The sequence below is a fragment of the Ailuropoda melanoleuca genome, chromosome 2, assembly GCF_002007445.2.
Source record: "Ailuropoda melanoleuca isolate Jingjing chromosome 2, ASM200744v2, whole genome shotgun sequence".
In the NCBI taxonomy this organism is placed as follows: Eukaryota; Metazoa; Chordata; class Mammalia; order Carnivora; family Ursidae; genus Ailuropoda; species Ailuropoda melanoleuca.
The window spans coordinates 149,716,897-149,735,549 of NC_048219.1; the positions used below are offsets into that span (position 1 = coordinate 149,716,897).

The 18,653-nt window shown below is 36.3% G+C and overlaps 1 protein-coding gene and 1 pseudogene across 3 annotated transcripts in view; one reads left to right on the top strand and one right to left on the bottom strand.

Moving 5' to 3' along the window:
* Nucleotides 1-10,371, bottom strand: part of PDE1A (phosphodiesterase 1A) — a 322,509-nt gene extending 312,138 nt beyond the window's left edge. For all 3 annotated transcript variants that reach the window (XM_034654817.1, XM_034654816.1, XM_034654818.1), the window contains exons 1-2: nt 10,234-10,371; nt 9,894-10,004 (exon numbers count right to left, since the gene is read on the bottom strand). In XM_034654817.1, coding sequence (XP_034510708.1) covers nt 9,894-9,994 — 101 coding nt within the window. In that variant the 5' untranslated portion in view covers nt 9,995-10,004; nt 10,234-10,371. The remainder of the gene's footprint in view (nt 1-9,893; nt 10,005-10,233) is intronic.
* Nucleotides 10,372-10,698: 327 nt separating this feature from the next.
* On the top strand, nt 10,699-12,693 carry LOC117795969 (annotated as a pseudogene).
* Nucleotides 12,694-18,653: the final 5,960 nt, after the last annotated feature.

Sequence of the window (18,653 nt, forward strand, 5' to 3'; positions counted from 1 at the left end):
AGTGAGTCTTTATAGTGAGTATTAAATGAAATTATCTAAGCAGTGTTGATTGGAAAAGAAAGATATGGGCCTAGGAATCTGGCCTTCCCCCTACTACCTGGGAAACACTGGTCAAGTCATTTGTCTTTGAGGCTCAGTTTTCATATCAGAAAAAAATGGGATAATTGTGCTGAACCACACAGATCAAAAGAAAAATCTCTTAGAAATTATAAAGTGCAAAAAACTATAAAATATGATTACTATTATGATTCAATTATGATTTTAAGCTAACTAAAAAATATGATTGATTCCCAAGTTGTTCAGTGTTTCGTCTTGCTCCAAATGCTATTTATTTTGAAACACGTCTTAGAAAGTCCACAGTTAAGCAGACCAGAGTCAGCATATTACTTTTCTTTTTTAAGATTTTATTTATTTATTTTTTAGAGAGAGACTGAGTGAGAGAGAAAAACAGAGAGAGAGAAAGCACAAGTCAGGGGAGAGAGAGGGAGAAGCAGACTCCCCACTGAGCAGGGAGCCTGCTGAAGAAGCAGGGCTTGATCCCAGGACTCTGGGATGGTGACCTGAGCTGAAGGCAGACTTTTAACTGACTGAGCCACTCAGGCACCCCTGCATACTATCACTTTTCTAATAAGTCTATTTTTATTTTCTTCTAAGTCACCAAGTACCCTATTCATGTACAAAATTCCAAGAATCCTTTGACCTTCCACTCTTACGCAGAGCTTAATTAATGTTGACCTCTGTTTTCTTGCCCTGTTGACACTGTACTAAGGACTTTACTATTTTTTCACTACTAATTATAAGCGAATTTAAGTAGCTATAAATATCAAAGCTTTACCTAGCAGAAATTACCTGGATTGAGCATTTTCTGGGCCTATTTAATAAAAATGTGTGTTTTTAAATAGTTTATAAAATATAAAATAAAATACAATCTCTTTAAACAATTTCAAGAAAGTATAGCTTAAAAGGAGAAACCAGAAGGAACATAATGTTTCATTTATATGCCTCTCATGACCTATTACCACTTTTATGTCCTTCCTTAACAATAAATAGTTATTCATGCCTAATACTTGCTCAGACCAGATATTTGGAATACTGTGATTCTCATGAGCCTTTAACATTATCATCTGTTTAATCATGTTAGTGAACAGTTCCTTTCATATCCAAAAGGCTCACAGCACAGACCTTTCGGATGGGAATCAGACTTGCTCAAATATTTACATTTGATTAGCTGATTGAAATATGTTAGAATAAGGGACAAAATCTAATAATATAATGGTAATTTGGTATTTTCTAAAATGAATCAGCAAAAGGAAGGACTGCGGGACATGACAGTAATTACTTAGAAGTCAACTCATTTGTGAATCAGACCTAGACTGGGATAAGGAAAGACCTAAAGAATGATTTTCAAGCCAGAGTAACTCAGGAAATCAGACTAGCCCTGGGTTATACATGATTATACAGCCCTAAAATCCATCCTAAGACTACCACAAGATGCTGAATTAAGGGTGCAGAATCCGTCAAGGCAATTCTTCTACCAGTAAAACTCAAAGGTCAGCCCACTTCTCTTCCTCAGCTCTTTCTCCTGACATGCCCATCACTCCTTCCCCCAAGGAAATGTAAATCCTTGAGTATAAAAACCTGGGAATCTTGGTGAGAGCACCTCCACTGACCTGAGAGGTCTTCCTTTCTCATCTTGACAACCCAACTCTCTCCAATGATTCTGATAAGAAAATTACTTGAAAAAAAATAGAATTCTGCATTTGCATCTAACATTAGCAATAATAATGATAACAACTAGAATTTCTTGGATTCTGGACACTGTTCTAAGAAGTTCATAAGATTTATTCATTTAATCTTCTCAATATCTAGGAGATTGGGAATGATATTATTCCCAGTTTACAGATACAAAAACTAAGGTATCGAAAAATCGAAAGCTTGGAGAAAATCATATAGCTGTTAAATAGCAGAGTTGATATACATATAAGAATAGATAAAATTATGGAAATAGCAATACTTAAATATTTTTAAAAGATTACTGTATGCCAGGTACTGTGCTGTATTTCTTACATACATTATTTTATTTAATTTTCACTACCTTTATTTGGGCAATATTCAGATTCCCTGATCCTAATCCTTCCCTTTTAAGTGGAAGGACTTTCAACTGGAAAAGCCTTCCAGGGTGCCCTTTGAAACTTTTCACATTCTTTCACAAAGGAGAAGGAGGAACATTTGGTTGGGGAATTGTGGATAAAGAATTACACCTAGGGGTGCAAATTATACTTCTCAGGGGGTGAGGAAAAGATATTCTCCATGTAGAAAGCATAGTCTCATCTGTTAGAGGCCATGAGGCACATGTAGGAGGAGAGATTTTGCTCCTGCTGAGGAGGTCCGCAGTTTGGGTGGATAAATTGAATTCCAGGGTGTTCTGGCTTATTTAGCTGCAAAATTTTATCCTCCAACAGAAATATAGTCTGCAATAAAGCTAACATTTTGATCTCCAACAGCTGGACTCCTAAATCTATCTCTCACTTACTCCTGAACTTGGATTAGAGATATCATTCATTAGCCCCACCCCACCCCAAGATCTCATGAGGTAGGTAACAATTTTTGTCTATGTCTCAGCTGAAAAGTCACCTTCTAAGATAAATCATTCCTATCCAAAGTACCTTCCCAAGTAACTCTTGATCACATCACCTGGTGCCTTTTCTTCAGGTCACTTCTTACTCTGTACTAACTTATTTTTTACTGTTTTTGGTATTTGTTCCCTCTACTAAAATGTAAGTTCCTGTGCCCAAACTTGAACCTGATATAGCACACAACCAGCAGGTATTTATTAAACGAGTGAATGAAAGATGAATAAAATAATTGGATTTTACAAATAAGAAAAGTGAAGTTTAGAAAGGTTAAGAGATTTTCCATGATCACAGAGCTAAAGGACAGATGGTATTAGAAAATACCTGACTGATTCAGAGTTCAGGTTTTTAATCTCTAAGGTATTTCACCTCAACAATATCTATTTCTATAAACATAATATTACATAAGGACTGAAACTTATATTAAGATTATATTTATGGGGCGCCTGGGTGGCACAGCGGTTAAGCGTCTGCCTTCGGCTCAGGGCGTGATCCCGGCGTTATGGGATCGAGCCCCACGTCAGGCTCCTCCGCTATGAGCCTGCTTCTTCCTCTCCCACTCCCCCTGCTTGTGTTCCCTCTCTCGCTGGCTGTCTCTATCTCTGTCGAATAAATAAATAAAATCTTTAAAAAAAAAATCTTTAAAAAAAAAGATTATATTTATATAACAGAATAGATTTTGTGAGGTGGTTTTCTTTAGATTTATTACTAACGTACAATTTTTAAACTGATTTTTCTGATTAATCCATCAAAACCATCAACAATATGAGACTGAGATTTATCAACAATTTCCAAAAAAGAGCATAAACATTCTTCCTTGATATTTGAAATGAATCCACTACAAGCTCTCAATATTAGAACTTGGTTAAGAAATTGGTGATCTAGACATGTAAACCAGGGTTGGATGGAAGACAGTGAGTTATTTAATGGCTAAAGATAAGGAGTATCTACTCCACTTCATAGATCGGCGGAGACTGAGTCCACCTCTGGGCATCCTGTCTGTATGAGAATGTGTGTGTTGGGGGCAATGGTGGGGGAGAGGGTAAGGATACAAAAATGGTCATGTTGATTAAGCACTCTGGCATTCTGTTATGGAAGGAATGTATTTAGTTTCTTACTGCTGCTGCATCAAATCTACCACAAACTTAGTAGCTTGAAACAAGATAAATGAATTATCTCCTGTTCCGTAGGTCAAAAATTTGATGCAGGTTTCACTGAGCTAAAATCAAGGTTTTGGCAGATCTGCATTCTTTTTGGAGGCTTTAGAAAAGAATCTCCTTCTTGCCTTTGCAAGCTTCTAGAGGTTGCCCACATACATTGCCTCCTAGCCTGTTTCCTCCATCCTCAACATTGACAAAGACAAGTTGAGTCTTTCTCACATCAGAGCACTCTGACTTCTTCTGCCGCCCTCTTCCACTTTTAAGAACCTTTGTGATTACATTGGGCCCACTTGGATAATCTAGGCTAATCTCCACATTTCAAGGTCAGCTGATTAGCAACCTTAATTCCATCTGCTACCTTAATTCCCCTTTGACATGTAAGGTAACATCTTCACAGATTCTAGGGATTAGACAGGGATATGTCTGGGGGGCAATGAGTCTGCCTACCACAAAACCCATGGACTATGTTTTAAGGATCAGCATCTTTTCTGTGATCATTCTGAGAATATCTTCTTTTTTGTTTTGAAAGTAAGATGAATAAGAGCCTTAGAGGGGCACCTGGGTAGCTTAGTCAATGTCCGCCTTTGGCTCAGGTCCTGATCTCAGGGTCCTGGGATTGAGCCCTGTGTAGAGCTCCCCGCTCAGCTGGGAATCTGCTTCTCCCTCTGCCTTCTGTCCCTCCCTCTGTCCTGCCCCCCATCTCACTTGTGCTCTCTGTCTCTCTCAAATAAATGAATAAAATCTTACAAAAAAAAAAAAAAAAAGAGCTTTAGAGTTAGGCAGATCTGTGTTTAAATGCAAGTCTCACCAGATACAAGCTGTTTAAAAATTTAGGATACTTACTTTTTGAAATCATTGGAAAAGTAAATAAGAATAGAGATATGTTATATTTGGAAATTTCTGACAATTAGTAGATGATAAACACATATTACTTCTTTCCATCTTCTCCATCCCTATTCTATCTGTGAAACTATCTCCATTCCTCCAACCTGGCTTTAGGCCCTATTTTGGCAGTCTAACTGATTCTCTAATTTTGAAGTTAGAAGACTATAAGATTCCAAATTTTATTCATTGATTGATTGAAAAGGATTTATTGTGTGATCTCCTACATGCCAGGTATTGCGCTGGGTGCTGAGGATCCAAAAGCAAACACAATGAACATGATTCTTGCCCTCAGGAACTTGTGGCCTAGTAGTGAAGGTAGATTTTGTTATGAAAAGGGAAGTCCAGGTTACTTTATGAGCCAAATACAGGAAACTAACCCAGTATGGAAGGTCAAGAAGGAGTTCCTTTGCAAGTGAAATTTAAGAAGAGATCTTTGAGCATTACTTAATAGTGTCCCTATTAGGATTTTGAGTAGGATAGTCCTTCCTGACAAGGGCATTTCCCAAGCTCTGGAGGGCATTTATTGTGGCTGGACCCTGCTGCCTACTGAGTACAGAAACACCCTCAGGCACTGCAGTAACCAGAAACATCCCCACATATCTCTAAAAACATCACACGGAACAAGAGGAGCCCTGGCTGAGAGAGGAGAAAGGAGTGGTTCCCTCGACAAGAGAGAATAAAATGAGCAAAGGCAGATGTGCGGTAAGCACCATTTCCTTGGGGCAACCTTGAGCCTGATTGGGAGGGGGCCACAGAGGAAGAGGCATGAGAGGAGGCTCCAAATGTCAAGCAGGTACAGGGACACCCTGTGAAGGATGCTGAACATTGAAGACAGGGTACTAGAAGGCAGGGCAGTAAAAGGATCAAATTTGCTCATCTATAATGCTGCTTCATCCTAAATACGATTCCAGTTTGGGAATATGGTGCTAATAGCTCCTGTCTTTTTACCCGTTTTTGCCAATTTTTATTCTAAATATGTATTTCTGTCACATCTTCTTGGTGACGAGGGTTTGGGCAACTGCCTCTGAGAGCTGCTCAACACAATGCCCTCTTCAATTAAGAGTTACTTTAAATTTGTTATAAGGTTATTATACATTTCTTCCTTTCTCCTTCACTTCCTGCTTCTTTATATTTTATTCTTCCATTACTGATCATCAGGTTCACCACCCATGAGAGGGAAAAAGAAAAAAAGAAGCTTAAGTCTTTCAACTGTTGCATTCACAATTCTAGATCTTAATATCTGGCCATTGTCCAGATAAGAAGAGATAGGGAGGTAAACATCTATATGTGCAAAATTAATTCTCATATATTAAGTTAGTTTCCAACTGTAAAATTTTCATAGGTTCTAGTCCTACATTTATAAAAACTGAAAGAGTAGGTAATAAGTACTATGAAGGAATGAGTCTCAGATTTTTGTCTATAGTTTATAGTCTCGAGCAGTTTAAATTATCCTCCATTCTGTTGAACAACAGAATAAGATAACACTCTGATTTAGTTGCTGCTATAATGCCATGTTCACTGAAATTTCTACTTGACCACAGTTTTCTGGAAACGCTGTCACCCCTTAGATCAAACTCTTAGAACAGTGGCATTGACTAGAAAGAGCATCACCAATGTTTTAAAATGTGTTTTTGGTTTTTTTTAAATCCACAGCTGTGGAGGAATTTTTACATTTAAAAAATTTAAAAAAAAAGCACCATGACACAGAAAAAAAATATTATTTCTAAAATTGGGGGAAAAACCTGCATAAATGAAAACACATACAACTTTCCTCGTGGGAATCAATAAACTTAACAATTTTTGCAAAGATTAGAGTTGGAAAAACTTCCTTAGTATGTAGGAAATAGTATAGGTCCCAGAGTCACAGAAAACTTCTGAGCCAGAAATTCCATTAGATGTTGAGATGGCAGAAGAAATAGGAAGTGTTTTCCTGGTCCTAAACAATTGATAACTTATGGACAAGTATATGATTCTTTTAAAATGTTGTTTATGAAGGGGATGATGCCTTAGTACTTTGCTAACATTTCCACCATCATGGATGATGAGTCATAGTGTAGAATCTAAATTGCCATATTGAAAGACAAATTGGTGGAAGATGGGTTAAAGAAAGCTAAAGAAAGAAGCCATCACTGCAAAATAAAATTAATAGAATAAAGCATGCAAGTATACATCAGGAATCAGAACAGGAAAGGGTTTCACCCTTGTTTACACAAAGGAATAAAAGATTTGTTGGCACATCACTGAATATGGTGTCTCAATTAAATATTATATGATGGAGGGGCGCCTGGGTGGCACAGCAGTTAAGCGTCTGCCTTCGGCTCCGGGCGTGATCCCGGCATTATGGGATCGAGCCCCACATCAGGCTCCTCCGCTATGAGCCTGCTTCTTCCTCTCCCACTCCCCCTGCTTGTGTTCCTTCTCTCGCTGGCTGTCTCTATCTCTGTGGAATAAATAAATAAAATCTTAAAAAAAAATTATATGATGGAGATTTAAGAGAAACTCAATGAAAAAAATCAACAAAATGGTAGAGAATAACTGATATTTTAATTTAGTTTACCGATGTTTTCACATGTGTTACAAAATTTAAAAACTATTTCTACAGACCCAAAAAAGTGATTTAAAATGTTATGTATAGGATATTCCCAATAAAATATTTTCTGTAAATATCTACCTGTATTAGCTCATGTTTCCATATTTAAAGTATCATTAAATAGACTTTAACCTTTGTCTCTATTTTTATTTAACCTCAAAAATGGATGTATTATAAACCTACTTAAAAACAGAATGTCCTGTTAGATAAATCAATGTATCTGTGAAGTTAGATACAGTAAAAGTAAAAAAATTACTTTCCAAATATCTAAAGGTCTTCACTGAGTCTTCTTTAACAAACCAAGAAAATTATTGTGAAATTGTTTGATAGCTTTCATGAGTAGTATAATTTTAATTGCCAACACTTAAAAAGTGAAATTCTAGCAGCAGGGATTTTGATAAGCTAAAAACTCTGTTTGAATCAATATTACATTTTAAATAGGCAAGACAATTCCAGCAATGGCATAAGGAGACCCTCATATCACTGCTGTGAATGCAGACTACACAAAAGACCATAATTAAACAATTTAGCTGTCATTAGTCATGCACATTTTAGATTTAGAGCTTTTTGTTTTGACGATTCTAAACCTAGAATATTGGAAATGTCTTAAGTCAAAGTACAAGTTAAAATAATAGTATTAAAATGCAAATTCCTTCTTTCTTTGATGCAAAAGCAGTAAGTCATTTCAATCAAGTTCAGTAATAATGATTACTTTTTTAAAAAAATAGTTTCAGTAATTTTTTCCCTAAATGGTCATTCAGTGGCTCTATGTGGACACACACCAAATTTACTTAGTACATACATGTATTATTATATCCTACATCAACATTGACTATCAAGTCTCAAAGGTCTACTGTTGAATGACTCTGTCACTCTCTACTGAAATAAAATGAGATCGATCTTTGAGATCAGTTGATAAACTGAAAGTCAGATAACTTCACCCTAAAATGCTAGGTAAACACAAAGTCACTTTTTAAATTTCTTAAAGACATATGGACAAATTCACTATCATACATACATACATTTAAGTAACTACAGGAAAATAAAAAAAATACAAACAAAACAAACAACCAAAAAACATCCTGTCCTGATAAAGGGAAGAAAATCTAAAATAGGTTGTAATATGATCTATAATTTTTCCGGTACAGATGTTCATCTACTAATTAGGTTAGGATACAAATCATCTGATGACTGCCAATGTTTAATTTTCATCTATGCTAATTAACTTTGTAAGCTGTTATTTGCTTTTATAGGATTATTTGTTTCCCTAGAAAACAAACTCACCAAAAAACTGTAATTTTAAATCTTCAATGGATCTTAAAAACATATTTCTCTAATTCATTCAAATGATGTAAGATGGCTTCCTTTTTTAAAAGTTATTCTCTGTTAAATGCTGTTTGCATTATTAGTGTGCTCTTATCCAGTGTACTGTAATGCCATTTATTACTTCAAGTGTAAGAAAACATACAGAGAATGCTATTTAAATAGCTAAACATCACTAAATGCATTCAAATGGAGGAAAGTAGAAGGAATTTTTCCTCTAAACAAAGTTTGACATAATTTTTCTTTTAAAAAATCATATATCAAAACAGCAACATTAAATTTACTCAGATGTTGCATTGTATATAATAGTATGTAAATCCAGCATTAGAACTATGAATCCTAGAAAACCTCTGTTTTGCATTGTATAGGATTCCTTCAGCTATTATTATAAAAAAGCAAATATATTTTCATTTGAGATCTGCAAATATATTAAGCAATTGCAATGGCCTGTAAATATTCATATTGCACATTTTAATTGAAATGTTAAAGCTGATGTTTAAATTATGACATAGTTAAAATAAAGCATGTAAACATAGGGTTCTGGAGAACTAAACAGAACTTGGTAGCATACACAACAAAAAACTTAAATGTTATTTAAATAGCAAGGTGAATAGCAATGCAATTAAAGTTTGACTCCGGTACTTACAATTCATGTTTGACATAAGCACATCTCTTGACCCATCTTAGTAAGGTCTATTTTATACCATGAGCTAGTCTGTACTTTCAGAAGAAGTGAATTGGTTAATTTAAAGCTAAAACTCTCCAATAAGTTTGGAATGTTACTAGTGTTTTTACATTTTTTCTTAAAGATACATCAATTAAGACAAAGAATAAGCACAATGGAGTATAAACACTTAGTATCACAATAATCCTGCCCTTGCTTTTTCAAAATCTAATCACAGAGAAATAACTACCAGTAGTAATCTTTCTATTTTTCCGAAGGAAATTTTATTTCTGCAAGTATCCTGGCAAGCATCTTTCCTAGTTCGTTTCTGCATATCTAAATCACCTATCTAAAGAATACATGCAGAATGTATAAAAGAAGCCATGTGTTTTAACAGTGAAGTGAATTCTCAGGGAGTTACCTTACTTTATATTAAACCTACAGGTGCAAAAAAGATTATCCACCCTTCAAGCAAGTTGTTAGCTGAGACTGACACATTTTATTTTCTAAGAGAAAATCTTTCTAAAGGAAACACTCGTTCACAAATTCAGAGAGTAGGAACAATTAGTCATGTTAATAGTCAAATTCTGGGTGAGTGGGGGAATAAAAACACAGAACCAAGCAAAGAGGTTACTCACATTCCTTTCAGGCGTTGCCACATTTTTTCAGTGTGTTCTCCTATAAGATACTTAAAAGTGGTGTTTTCCAATTCTTCAATTTCTGTAGCAGTTGACCCCATGATGGTACTCCTAGGGCAATATAGTTACAGTCAGTTTCAGCAGCTAGAACAAACATTCCTCAGTCCACTACAAATCTCAGTTATACAGTAGCATCTCTCATCTATCAAAACATTGCAGATTTACAAAGCTGAGGACAGCTTCTGCCAGAATTGCTATTGACTTTGACAGGCATATCCACTGCTCTCATCACCCGCTCCCCCTCCCCCAAGCAGACAGCATTATAAACAGATCCTCTGACCTCACAGGAACAATCCGCACATGTGAGCCTGCTACTGTGCTACTGACCGACTGAGCGCTCCAGCTCTCCCCAAAAGCAGCTCATCTGTTACTGTTCGGTGCACTGAAGCACATCAGAATTCCTACAGTTTACAAGATCTATTATGCACAAGAGAAATGTGAATGACTTTAGCGCACCAGAAGAAGCTGAATTCCTTTCTACCAATGGAAGGAGGGCAGGATGTAATAAGAAAGCAGATGGTAGGAACCAGTGTCAGCAGCACCACCCTGAGAAAAAAGTGCCTGTTTTAAATGCCAAGGTTTTTGTCTCTTAATTGATGTGGAACCAACGGTTAAAATAGATCATGCTGTAACAATAAAGGCGACAAATATTAAGGACAACAATGAGGAAATAACACATAGAGCCATACAGAAGACAGACCACAGAGCTCCACAGGTTGTTACTGAGAGACTATGTACATCAATGATGCGGTAATCATGCTTATTCACCTCCTCCTAGCAACTCCACACAGTAGGTAACCGCCAATTTAACCAGAAGAAAACACGGCAGCTGCACACAGCCTGCTCCGTGAATCCTTTGGGGATTAAAAGATAAATAAAATGAAACTAGTGTGGATGCGTGCGTGTGTGTGTGTGTGTGTGTGTGTGTGTGTTGAAGGAAAGGGAGTGTGTGAAGGTGGGGGGAAGGAGAAAAGGAGGGAGAGAAATTGATGCTGTGCTGCTTGTGCATTTTAGAAGAAAAATGAGAGAAAGTGAACATAAAAGGAATCAGAACTGAGTCATCTGCCAAGCTCCCAACACATGGTGAGCTTTCTTTGAAACAAGCACAGACCTTGAGTATGAGCTCCATAACAGCTATTGCTATCTGCAAGCTGCTAAGAAAAATACACATAAAAGCAGTATTTCTCCTTGCTTATTTGAAAACGCACATGTAGTTTTATTCCTCCCTGCAAGTAACCTTGCTTGTTACCTTGACGTTTAAGGTAGAGATAGTCATAGATAGTAGAGAGATGATAATATCTTGTATTTACTGAGTACTTACCATGTGTTAGATGCTATGGCCAGTACCTGTTTACCTTTTAAAAATTCTTACAAAGAGCCCATGAAGTAGGTATGATTCCCATTTAATTAGTTGAGGAAACTAAGAAACAGATATTTCCCAGATTTAAAGCCAGTCCTTCATATTTTTTTGTTTTATTTTTAAAGATATATTTATTTATGAGAGAGAGAGAATGTGCAGGGGGAGAGGGGCAGAGGGAGAAGAAGAGAGAGAATCTCAAGCCGACTCCCTGCTAAGAAAGGAGCCAGATGCAGGGCTTGATCCCAAGACCCTGCGATCAGGACCTGAGCAGAAATCAAGAATTGGAGGCTCAACCAACTAAGCCACCCAGGCACCCCTAAAGCCAATCTTTTAAAATGGGCTCTATGATTTTACTGACAATGTCTTCCAATGTAAAGTTACTATGTGAGTCTAAACACGGAATGCATCTAGTAGTTAAAATCATTATATATATATATATCTATATATATATATATCTATATATCTAGTAGTTAAAATCATTATATATATATAGATATATAGATATATATATAGCATCTTTGCAAAATTTTATATAAAGTGACTTCTGATTTACAAATTAGAAGAGGTGAGCTTTTCTGCACTATTGGGATACAGTCCCCACAGGTGTTGTTCTGGGTTTCCATAATAGCAGGAAACTTTCACAGTGTCAGAGCCCTTGATGTCCTGTAAATAAAGGAGCAGGATGCCCTCAAATTCCTTGCACCGGGAACCCACTTGGGTGGCCCCAAACTTGACTCCCAAATGAAATCATCACCTACAGAAGGGTAAGTGATGTCATTACCTCACAGATCTGAAGAGGACCTGGGAGAAGCTTCCGCCGGCAGCTCGTGCCATTGTTGCCATTGAAAACCTGGCTGCCGTCAGTATCATGCCCTCCAGGAACCAAGGCCAGTGAGCTGTGAAGTTGGCCGCTGCCACTGGAGTCACTCCTATTGCTAGCTGCTTGGCCCTGGAACCTTCTCTAAGCAGATGGAGACAGCCTTCTGGGAGCCACAACTTCCCACAGGAATTGATCCTGGAGCTGACCACCAGCCCTCACAGAGGCGTCTTACGTTAACCCGCCGACCCTGGGTCTGCTCCACGTGGCCACTGCCACCTCCGAGCAACAAGGGAGCTCGCTCAGTGGGTCTGACGTGGGGGGAGGGGCACCGGCCAATGGCACCGTGCCCCTGAGCAGCCACAGAATGTCAGGCCTGGTCTCTACTTGCACAGAGATCCTAAAGAGATTGAAAAGGAGGAGCAGGCCGCTGCTGAAGAGGCTGTGAGCAAGGAGGAACTTTGGGTGAATGGACTGTCCCAGCTCCGAACTCGCGGCTACTCAGCGGGAGCCCAGGGCTGGCGGAAGGTGCGGTCTGCGCTTGCTCAGAGGTTCCCGCCTGAAGCCTGGAGCGCGAGGCCCCCCCACCCAGGTCTGCAGCCCCCTCTGCTCCGGCATCCCAGTAGATAGGAACCACCGCCCAGTGCTCACAGGCGCTTCTCCACACTGGTAAACAGAAAATGGAAATAAGGTTGAAAGAAAATAAAGTTTCTCGAAAGAAGAAGAGGTTAAATCAACTGAAGCTTCGGTTTTCCTTTCTCGGCAAGGTATTTTCCTGACCTCCACCTGAATGTGATGTCTTTAGCTAGCAGACCGCTTTACGTAATCACAACCTCACCCCTATGAGCATTTACCGGAATAGTCAGAAATAAGTTAGTCATTGCTCTGAAAGTACTAATATTACCTTCCCTGCGCCTTCATTTACAATTCTAGGTACACTTATTTAATAAACTCTTACCTGATTTGTCTTTAATGAGATAGTCAACATCTGAATTCTGCTCTCAAAGATGAATCACAGTGAAAAATCTCTATAAAATGCAAGCACTCCACCATTACTATTACATAAGCCAAACACCACAGTCCTTGAGTTTATAATCTTGAGGTTTCAAGTCACAAATGATTTCCTAATTACGCCAAGATATTTCAAGCCCTCACATTGGCTAGCTCACCAATAATATTGCAATGTAAAAAATGAGGACTATTCTACTTAAGTGTGGGTGAATTTTATCATTAAAACTCATTTGCCCTTTCTTTCACTATCTCACTTCTGTCATTATTGATATTTAAGAACTCATAGTATACTGATTACACACTGCATAGACAAAAAACCTTAATTATTGCATTAAATGTTCCATAAAATAAAATTAAAATTTGAACAATAAGCTACATAGAACAGCTTATTATTTAAATCCTTGACCAATATAATATTCAGCCTCAGGCAGCATCAAAAAGTTATTTCTGTTAATGTAGCATCACAAAGTTATTTCTGTTAATGTAGAGAATTCAAAGCATTTTTCTTTTCTAGTTTATAACTAACATCTACAAGAGGTATTAATAGAATAAAAATCAAATAAATCACATTGGAGAGAACAGAATAGAATTTAAGGAATAACACTCAACTTTTTTTTTCCTAATTAATCTGTTGAGAAAAATTTGAGACGTTGCATTCATAAAATTAAACTAAACCAAAAAAATTCTGACATGAGACAGAGAGATAAGATAACAAGAAAGTATTGTAAGAAATTAAAATATGCTTGCCAAAACAAAACGTTCTATATGAGTACTGGAGAGAAGTTGAGAAAATAATCCTAAATGTAGCATGAAAATTCATCTAATTTGTCTCTTATCTCTCATATGGTCCATCACTTTTGCTTTAATTCTATGTTCAGATAAATTATCTGTATTATAATAAGTAGTTCCTTCATTCTTATTACCTAATATATTTTACTGGAATGTTGACAAAAATTTATAAAATGATTTTTCAGTATCTATTGATGACAAGATAAAGTACAGCATAGACTGGATCCAAACTACCTGAGTTTGAATCCCTGTCCTTTCACTTAAAGAATTATATGGGGGCGCCTGGGTAGCACAGTCGTTGGGCTTCTGCCTTCAGCTCCGGGCGTGATCCCGGCATTATGGGATCGAGCCCCACATCAGAATCCTCTGCTGGAAGCCTGCTTCATCCTCTCCCACTCCCCCTGCTTGTGTTCCCTCTCTCACTGGCTTTCTCTCTCTCTCTCTCTCTCTGTCAAACAAATAAATAAAATCTTTAAAAAAAAAAAAAGAATTATATGATCTTTTGCAAGTTACTATTATGTGTCTGTTTCCTCACGTATAAAGGAACATAATAATATCATCTTTCTCATACAGTTGATGTAAGGATTAAATGAGTTAGTATACATAGAGAACTTAGAACAATATCAGGCACATAGTAACTGCTCTATTAAATTGTTAGCATTTATTATTATTGATACAATTGCATGATTCTCTCCTTTAGATTATAGTGTAATTATTTATTTTAGTAGGTTTACTGATCATGAACTACTTTCCAAATAATTTGTTATAAAACATTATTACTTTGTGCATTGCTAGTGTTTATTTTGTTTAAAAACTTTACATCCTTATTCACGAGTGTAATGTTTGAAATATTTGTGGCACTAACTTTGTTTTTCATATTAAGTTTACACTAGCACCGTGTAATAAATTGGCGGGCAAATAGTTTTAAACTTATAGGTTCACACCCAACAAATAGCAAAGATAAATGATAACATATTTATTCAATTTAAGTGGATTAAATTTTAAAAGAATCTTAACAAACTAAGATTATTTTGTGGATTAAATGAGAGCATATTATTTCTTAATTGATAAGAAAAAAACCAGAAACTGTGTGAAGTTTTAACAGTATAGCAGACTAGTTATTCCAAAAATTTGTAAGCCAAAAAGCATTTCCAATATTGGAAAAATTATAATAAATATACTTTTGAATGCACAGATGGGCTTCCAAAAAGTGAAGGTGTCAAAATGAAGATGCACATAATGACAGAGATTCAAAATTACATGAAACCAAAAATAATACAACTCTAAGGAGAAGTAGATGGGCTTCCAAAAAGTGAAGGTGTCAAAATGAAGATGCACATAATGACAGAGATTCAAAATTACATGAAACCAAAAATAATACAACTCTAAGGAGAAGTAGATGGGCTTCCAAAAAGTGAAGGTGTCAAAATGAAGATGCACATAATGACAGAGATTCAAAATTACATGAAACCAAAAATAATACAACTCTAAGGAGAAGTAGATGGGCTTCCAAAAAGTGAAGGTGTCAAAATGAAGATGCACATAATGACAGAGATTCAAAATTACATGAAACCAAAAATAATACAACTCTAAGGAGAAGTAGATGGGCTTCCAAAAAGTGAAGGTGTCAAAATGAAGATGCACATAATGACAGAGATTCAAAATTACATGAAACCAAAAATAATACAACTCTAAGGAGAAGTAGATGGGCTTCCAAAAAGTGAAGGTGTCAAAATGAAGATGCACATAATGACAGAGATTCAAAATTACATGAAACCAAAAATAATACAACTCTAAGGAGAAGTAGACACATTCATAATTAAAGTCATGTAGTCAGATATTTTATAATCCTCACTTTAAAAATTGATAAAACAAGTAGCGAGAACCCCAGTAAGTATATGAGATCCAAACAACACTATCAGTAGATTTGAACTAATTGACATTTATAGTACATTCCACTCAACAACAGCAAAATATACATTATTTTAAAGTGCACACATTCAATATTTACCAAAAGAAATCACATCCTGGGTGATAAAATGCGTCTCAATAAACTTAAAAAGAGTCAAATAATACAAAATATATTCTCTGACCCCAGTGGAATTAAATTAGAAATCAGTAACAGAAATATCTGGAAAATTCCCAATACTTAGAAACTAAATAATACACTTTCAAGTAACCCAAGGGCCAAACAAGAAATCAAAAAGGAAATTAGAAAGTATTTTGAACTGAATAAAGATGAAACACAGAACATACCAAAATCTGTGACATATAGCTGAAGCAGTAACTAGGGAGAAATTTATAGCACCAAATAGTTATATTAGAAATGAAAAAAGATCTCATATCAATGACCTCAGGATCCACACTAAGAATCGTTTTTTAAAAGATTTTATTTATTTATTTATTTATTTAAGAATGAGAGAGAAAGCGAGAATGGGGGAAGGAACAGAGAGAGAAGGACTCTATCCCACGACCCTGAGATCATGACTTGAGCCATAATCAAGAGTCAGATGCTTAACCAACTGAGCCACCCAAGTGCCCCCATGCTAAGAATCAAGAGGTTAAGCAAAATAGGTAAACATAAATAAATAAATATCAAAGCAGAAAGCAATGAAATAAGACTCAGAAAAACAATAGAGATAATCAACAAAATAAAAAGTTGGCTCTTTGAAAAGATCAATAAAATTGGTATGCCTTATTTTATTAATAGATAGAAAAAGAGGTCAAGAACTGTGAAGATTCTGAGATTTTACCATTCATACAAGCTATCAGATCAGCCTACCAGCCTATCCTTGGGTCAGGAACAAAGAATTATATTAACTCTTCACACCAAAATCCATAGCCACAGTACTGGCATTTTGATACAGGTTCTCTGAGCTCTGATTCCCACAAGGTGACATGAAAACAGCCAGATGATACCTGCACACACAGTGACTTGCATTGTCAGAGAAGAACTTTGAGCTTAGAGAGTTTGGATCTTTTACAATGGGCAGAGAGCATGTCAAACCTTTTCTCTGGAAGGAAACGTGAGTATCTTTATTAAACTAGACAGTAAACCTACCTGTCATTTACTCCAGAGAGAGTACCAAAATTTCCAAAAGAAGATTTAGAAATTATTTGTGATGCATATAACATAACCAGCAAAAGTTTCATACCAAAAATACATAAATAATTTCTGGAAATCCATAAGATAAACACAAGCAAATTCATATAAAAATAGATAAAAATAGCAGCCAGAAAATCACTGAAGCAGAAACATAAAGGGACAGGAAGCGTGATAGAAGGTGTTAGAAATTAACTGTATTCAGTGAAATAGAGGTGGCTACGTAGGTATAACTTTGCACACGCAATAATTTGGGAGAAAAAAATATCTGGCAATACCAGATACTGGGAAGGACGTGGAGCAATAGGAACTTCATTTCCTGTTGGCGTAAGTACTGGCAAAATCATTTTGGAAAGCAATTTGCCAATATCTAGAAAAGTTGAAGATGTATGTACTCTAAAATACTTTCATGTATAAAGGAGACATTTTAGTCCATTCAGGCTGCTATAACAAAATACCAGAGATTGGATGGCTCATAAACAACAGAAATTAATTTCACTATTCTGGAAGCTGGGAAGCCCAAGATCAAGGTGCTTGCACATTCAGTGTCTGCTGAGAGCCTGCTTCCTGGTTTGTTGACAGTCATCTTCTCAACTGTGTCCAGAAAGGGCATGGGAGCTCTCTGGAGTCTCTTTTATAAAAGCACTAATTCCATTCATGAGGGCTCCACCATCATAACCTAAACACCCCCTTAAATGCCCCATTTCCTAATGCCATTACATAAGGGATTAGGTTTCAACATATGAAGTTTGGGGGACTCAAACACCAATCCATTGCAGTATAGACATACACAAGAACATTTATAGTAGCAAAGCAATTTTTTTAACCAGTTAACTTCCCATTAACTGGAAAAATGTATAAATGTTGGCATATTCACAAAATGGAATATAATATGGTTGTGAAAATGTATATCTTGGAGTAAAAAAAACTATACACAGGGATAAATCTCATGAAAATAATGTTGAGAACAAAAACCAAGTCCAGTAAGAATTTAGACAGTATAATTTTGTTTTATTTTTTTGCTAATTAGGAAATACATACATAGTAAATGTTTAAAGAAATGCATAGGAATGATAAACACTAAATTCTAGATAATGGTAATCTCTAGAAAGAGAGAGGAGGATGCTTTGAAATGAAATCCATAAACTTCTTCAGCTGTTTTGGAAGTGCTTTCTTTCTTTCTTTTTTTTTTTTTTTTTGAAGATTTTTTACTTATTTATTTGAGAGAGAGAGCTTGAGTGGGGGCAGGGAGAGGCACAGGGAGAGGGAGCAGCAGTCTCCCTGCTGAGCAGGGAGCCTGATATGGGGCTTAAGATCCTAGGACCCTGAGATCATGACCCCAGCGGAAGGCAGACACTTAACCGACAGCCACCCAGGCTCCCCTGGAAGTGTTTTATTTCTTAAACAGGGTGAAAATATATAGTTTGACAGGTAATATCTTTATACCTTTTAATATTTATGAAATATTTAAGTTAAAAATTGCTTTAAATCTCTACAGGGAAAAATATTAACATAGAAGCATGGTTAGATTATAAACCAAACTAAAATATGGAAGGGTTTAAAGTAATTGATGGCATATAAGAAAAATTAACTCCAGATACTCTTGATAATTGGGACATT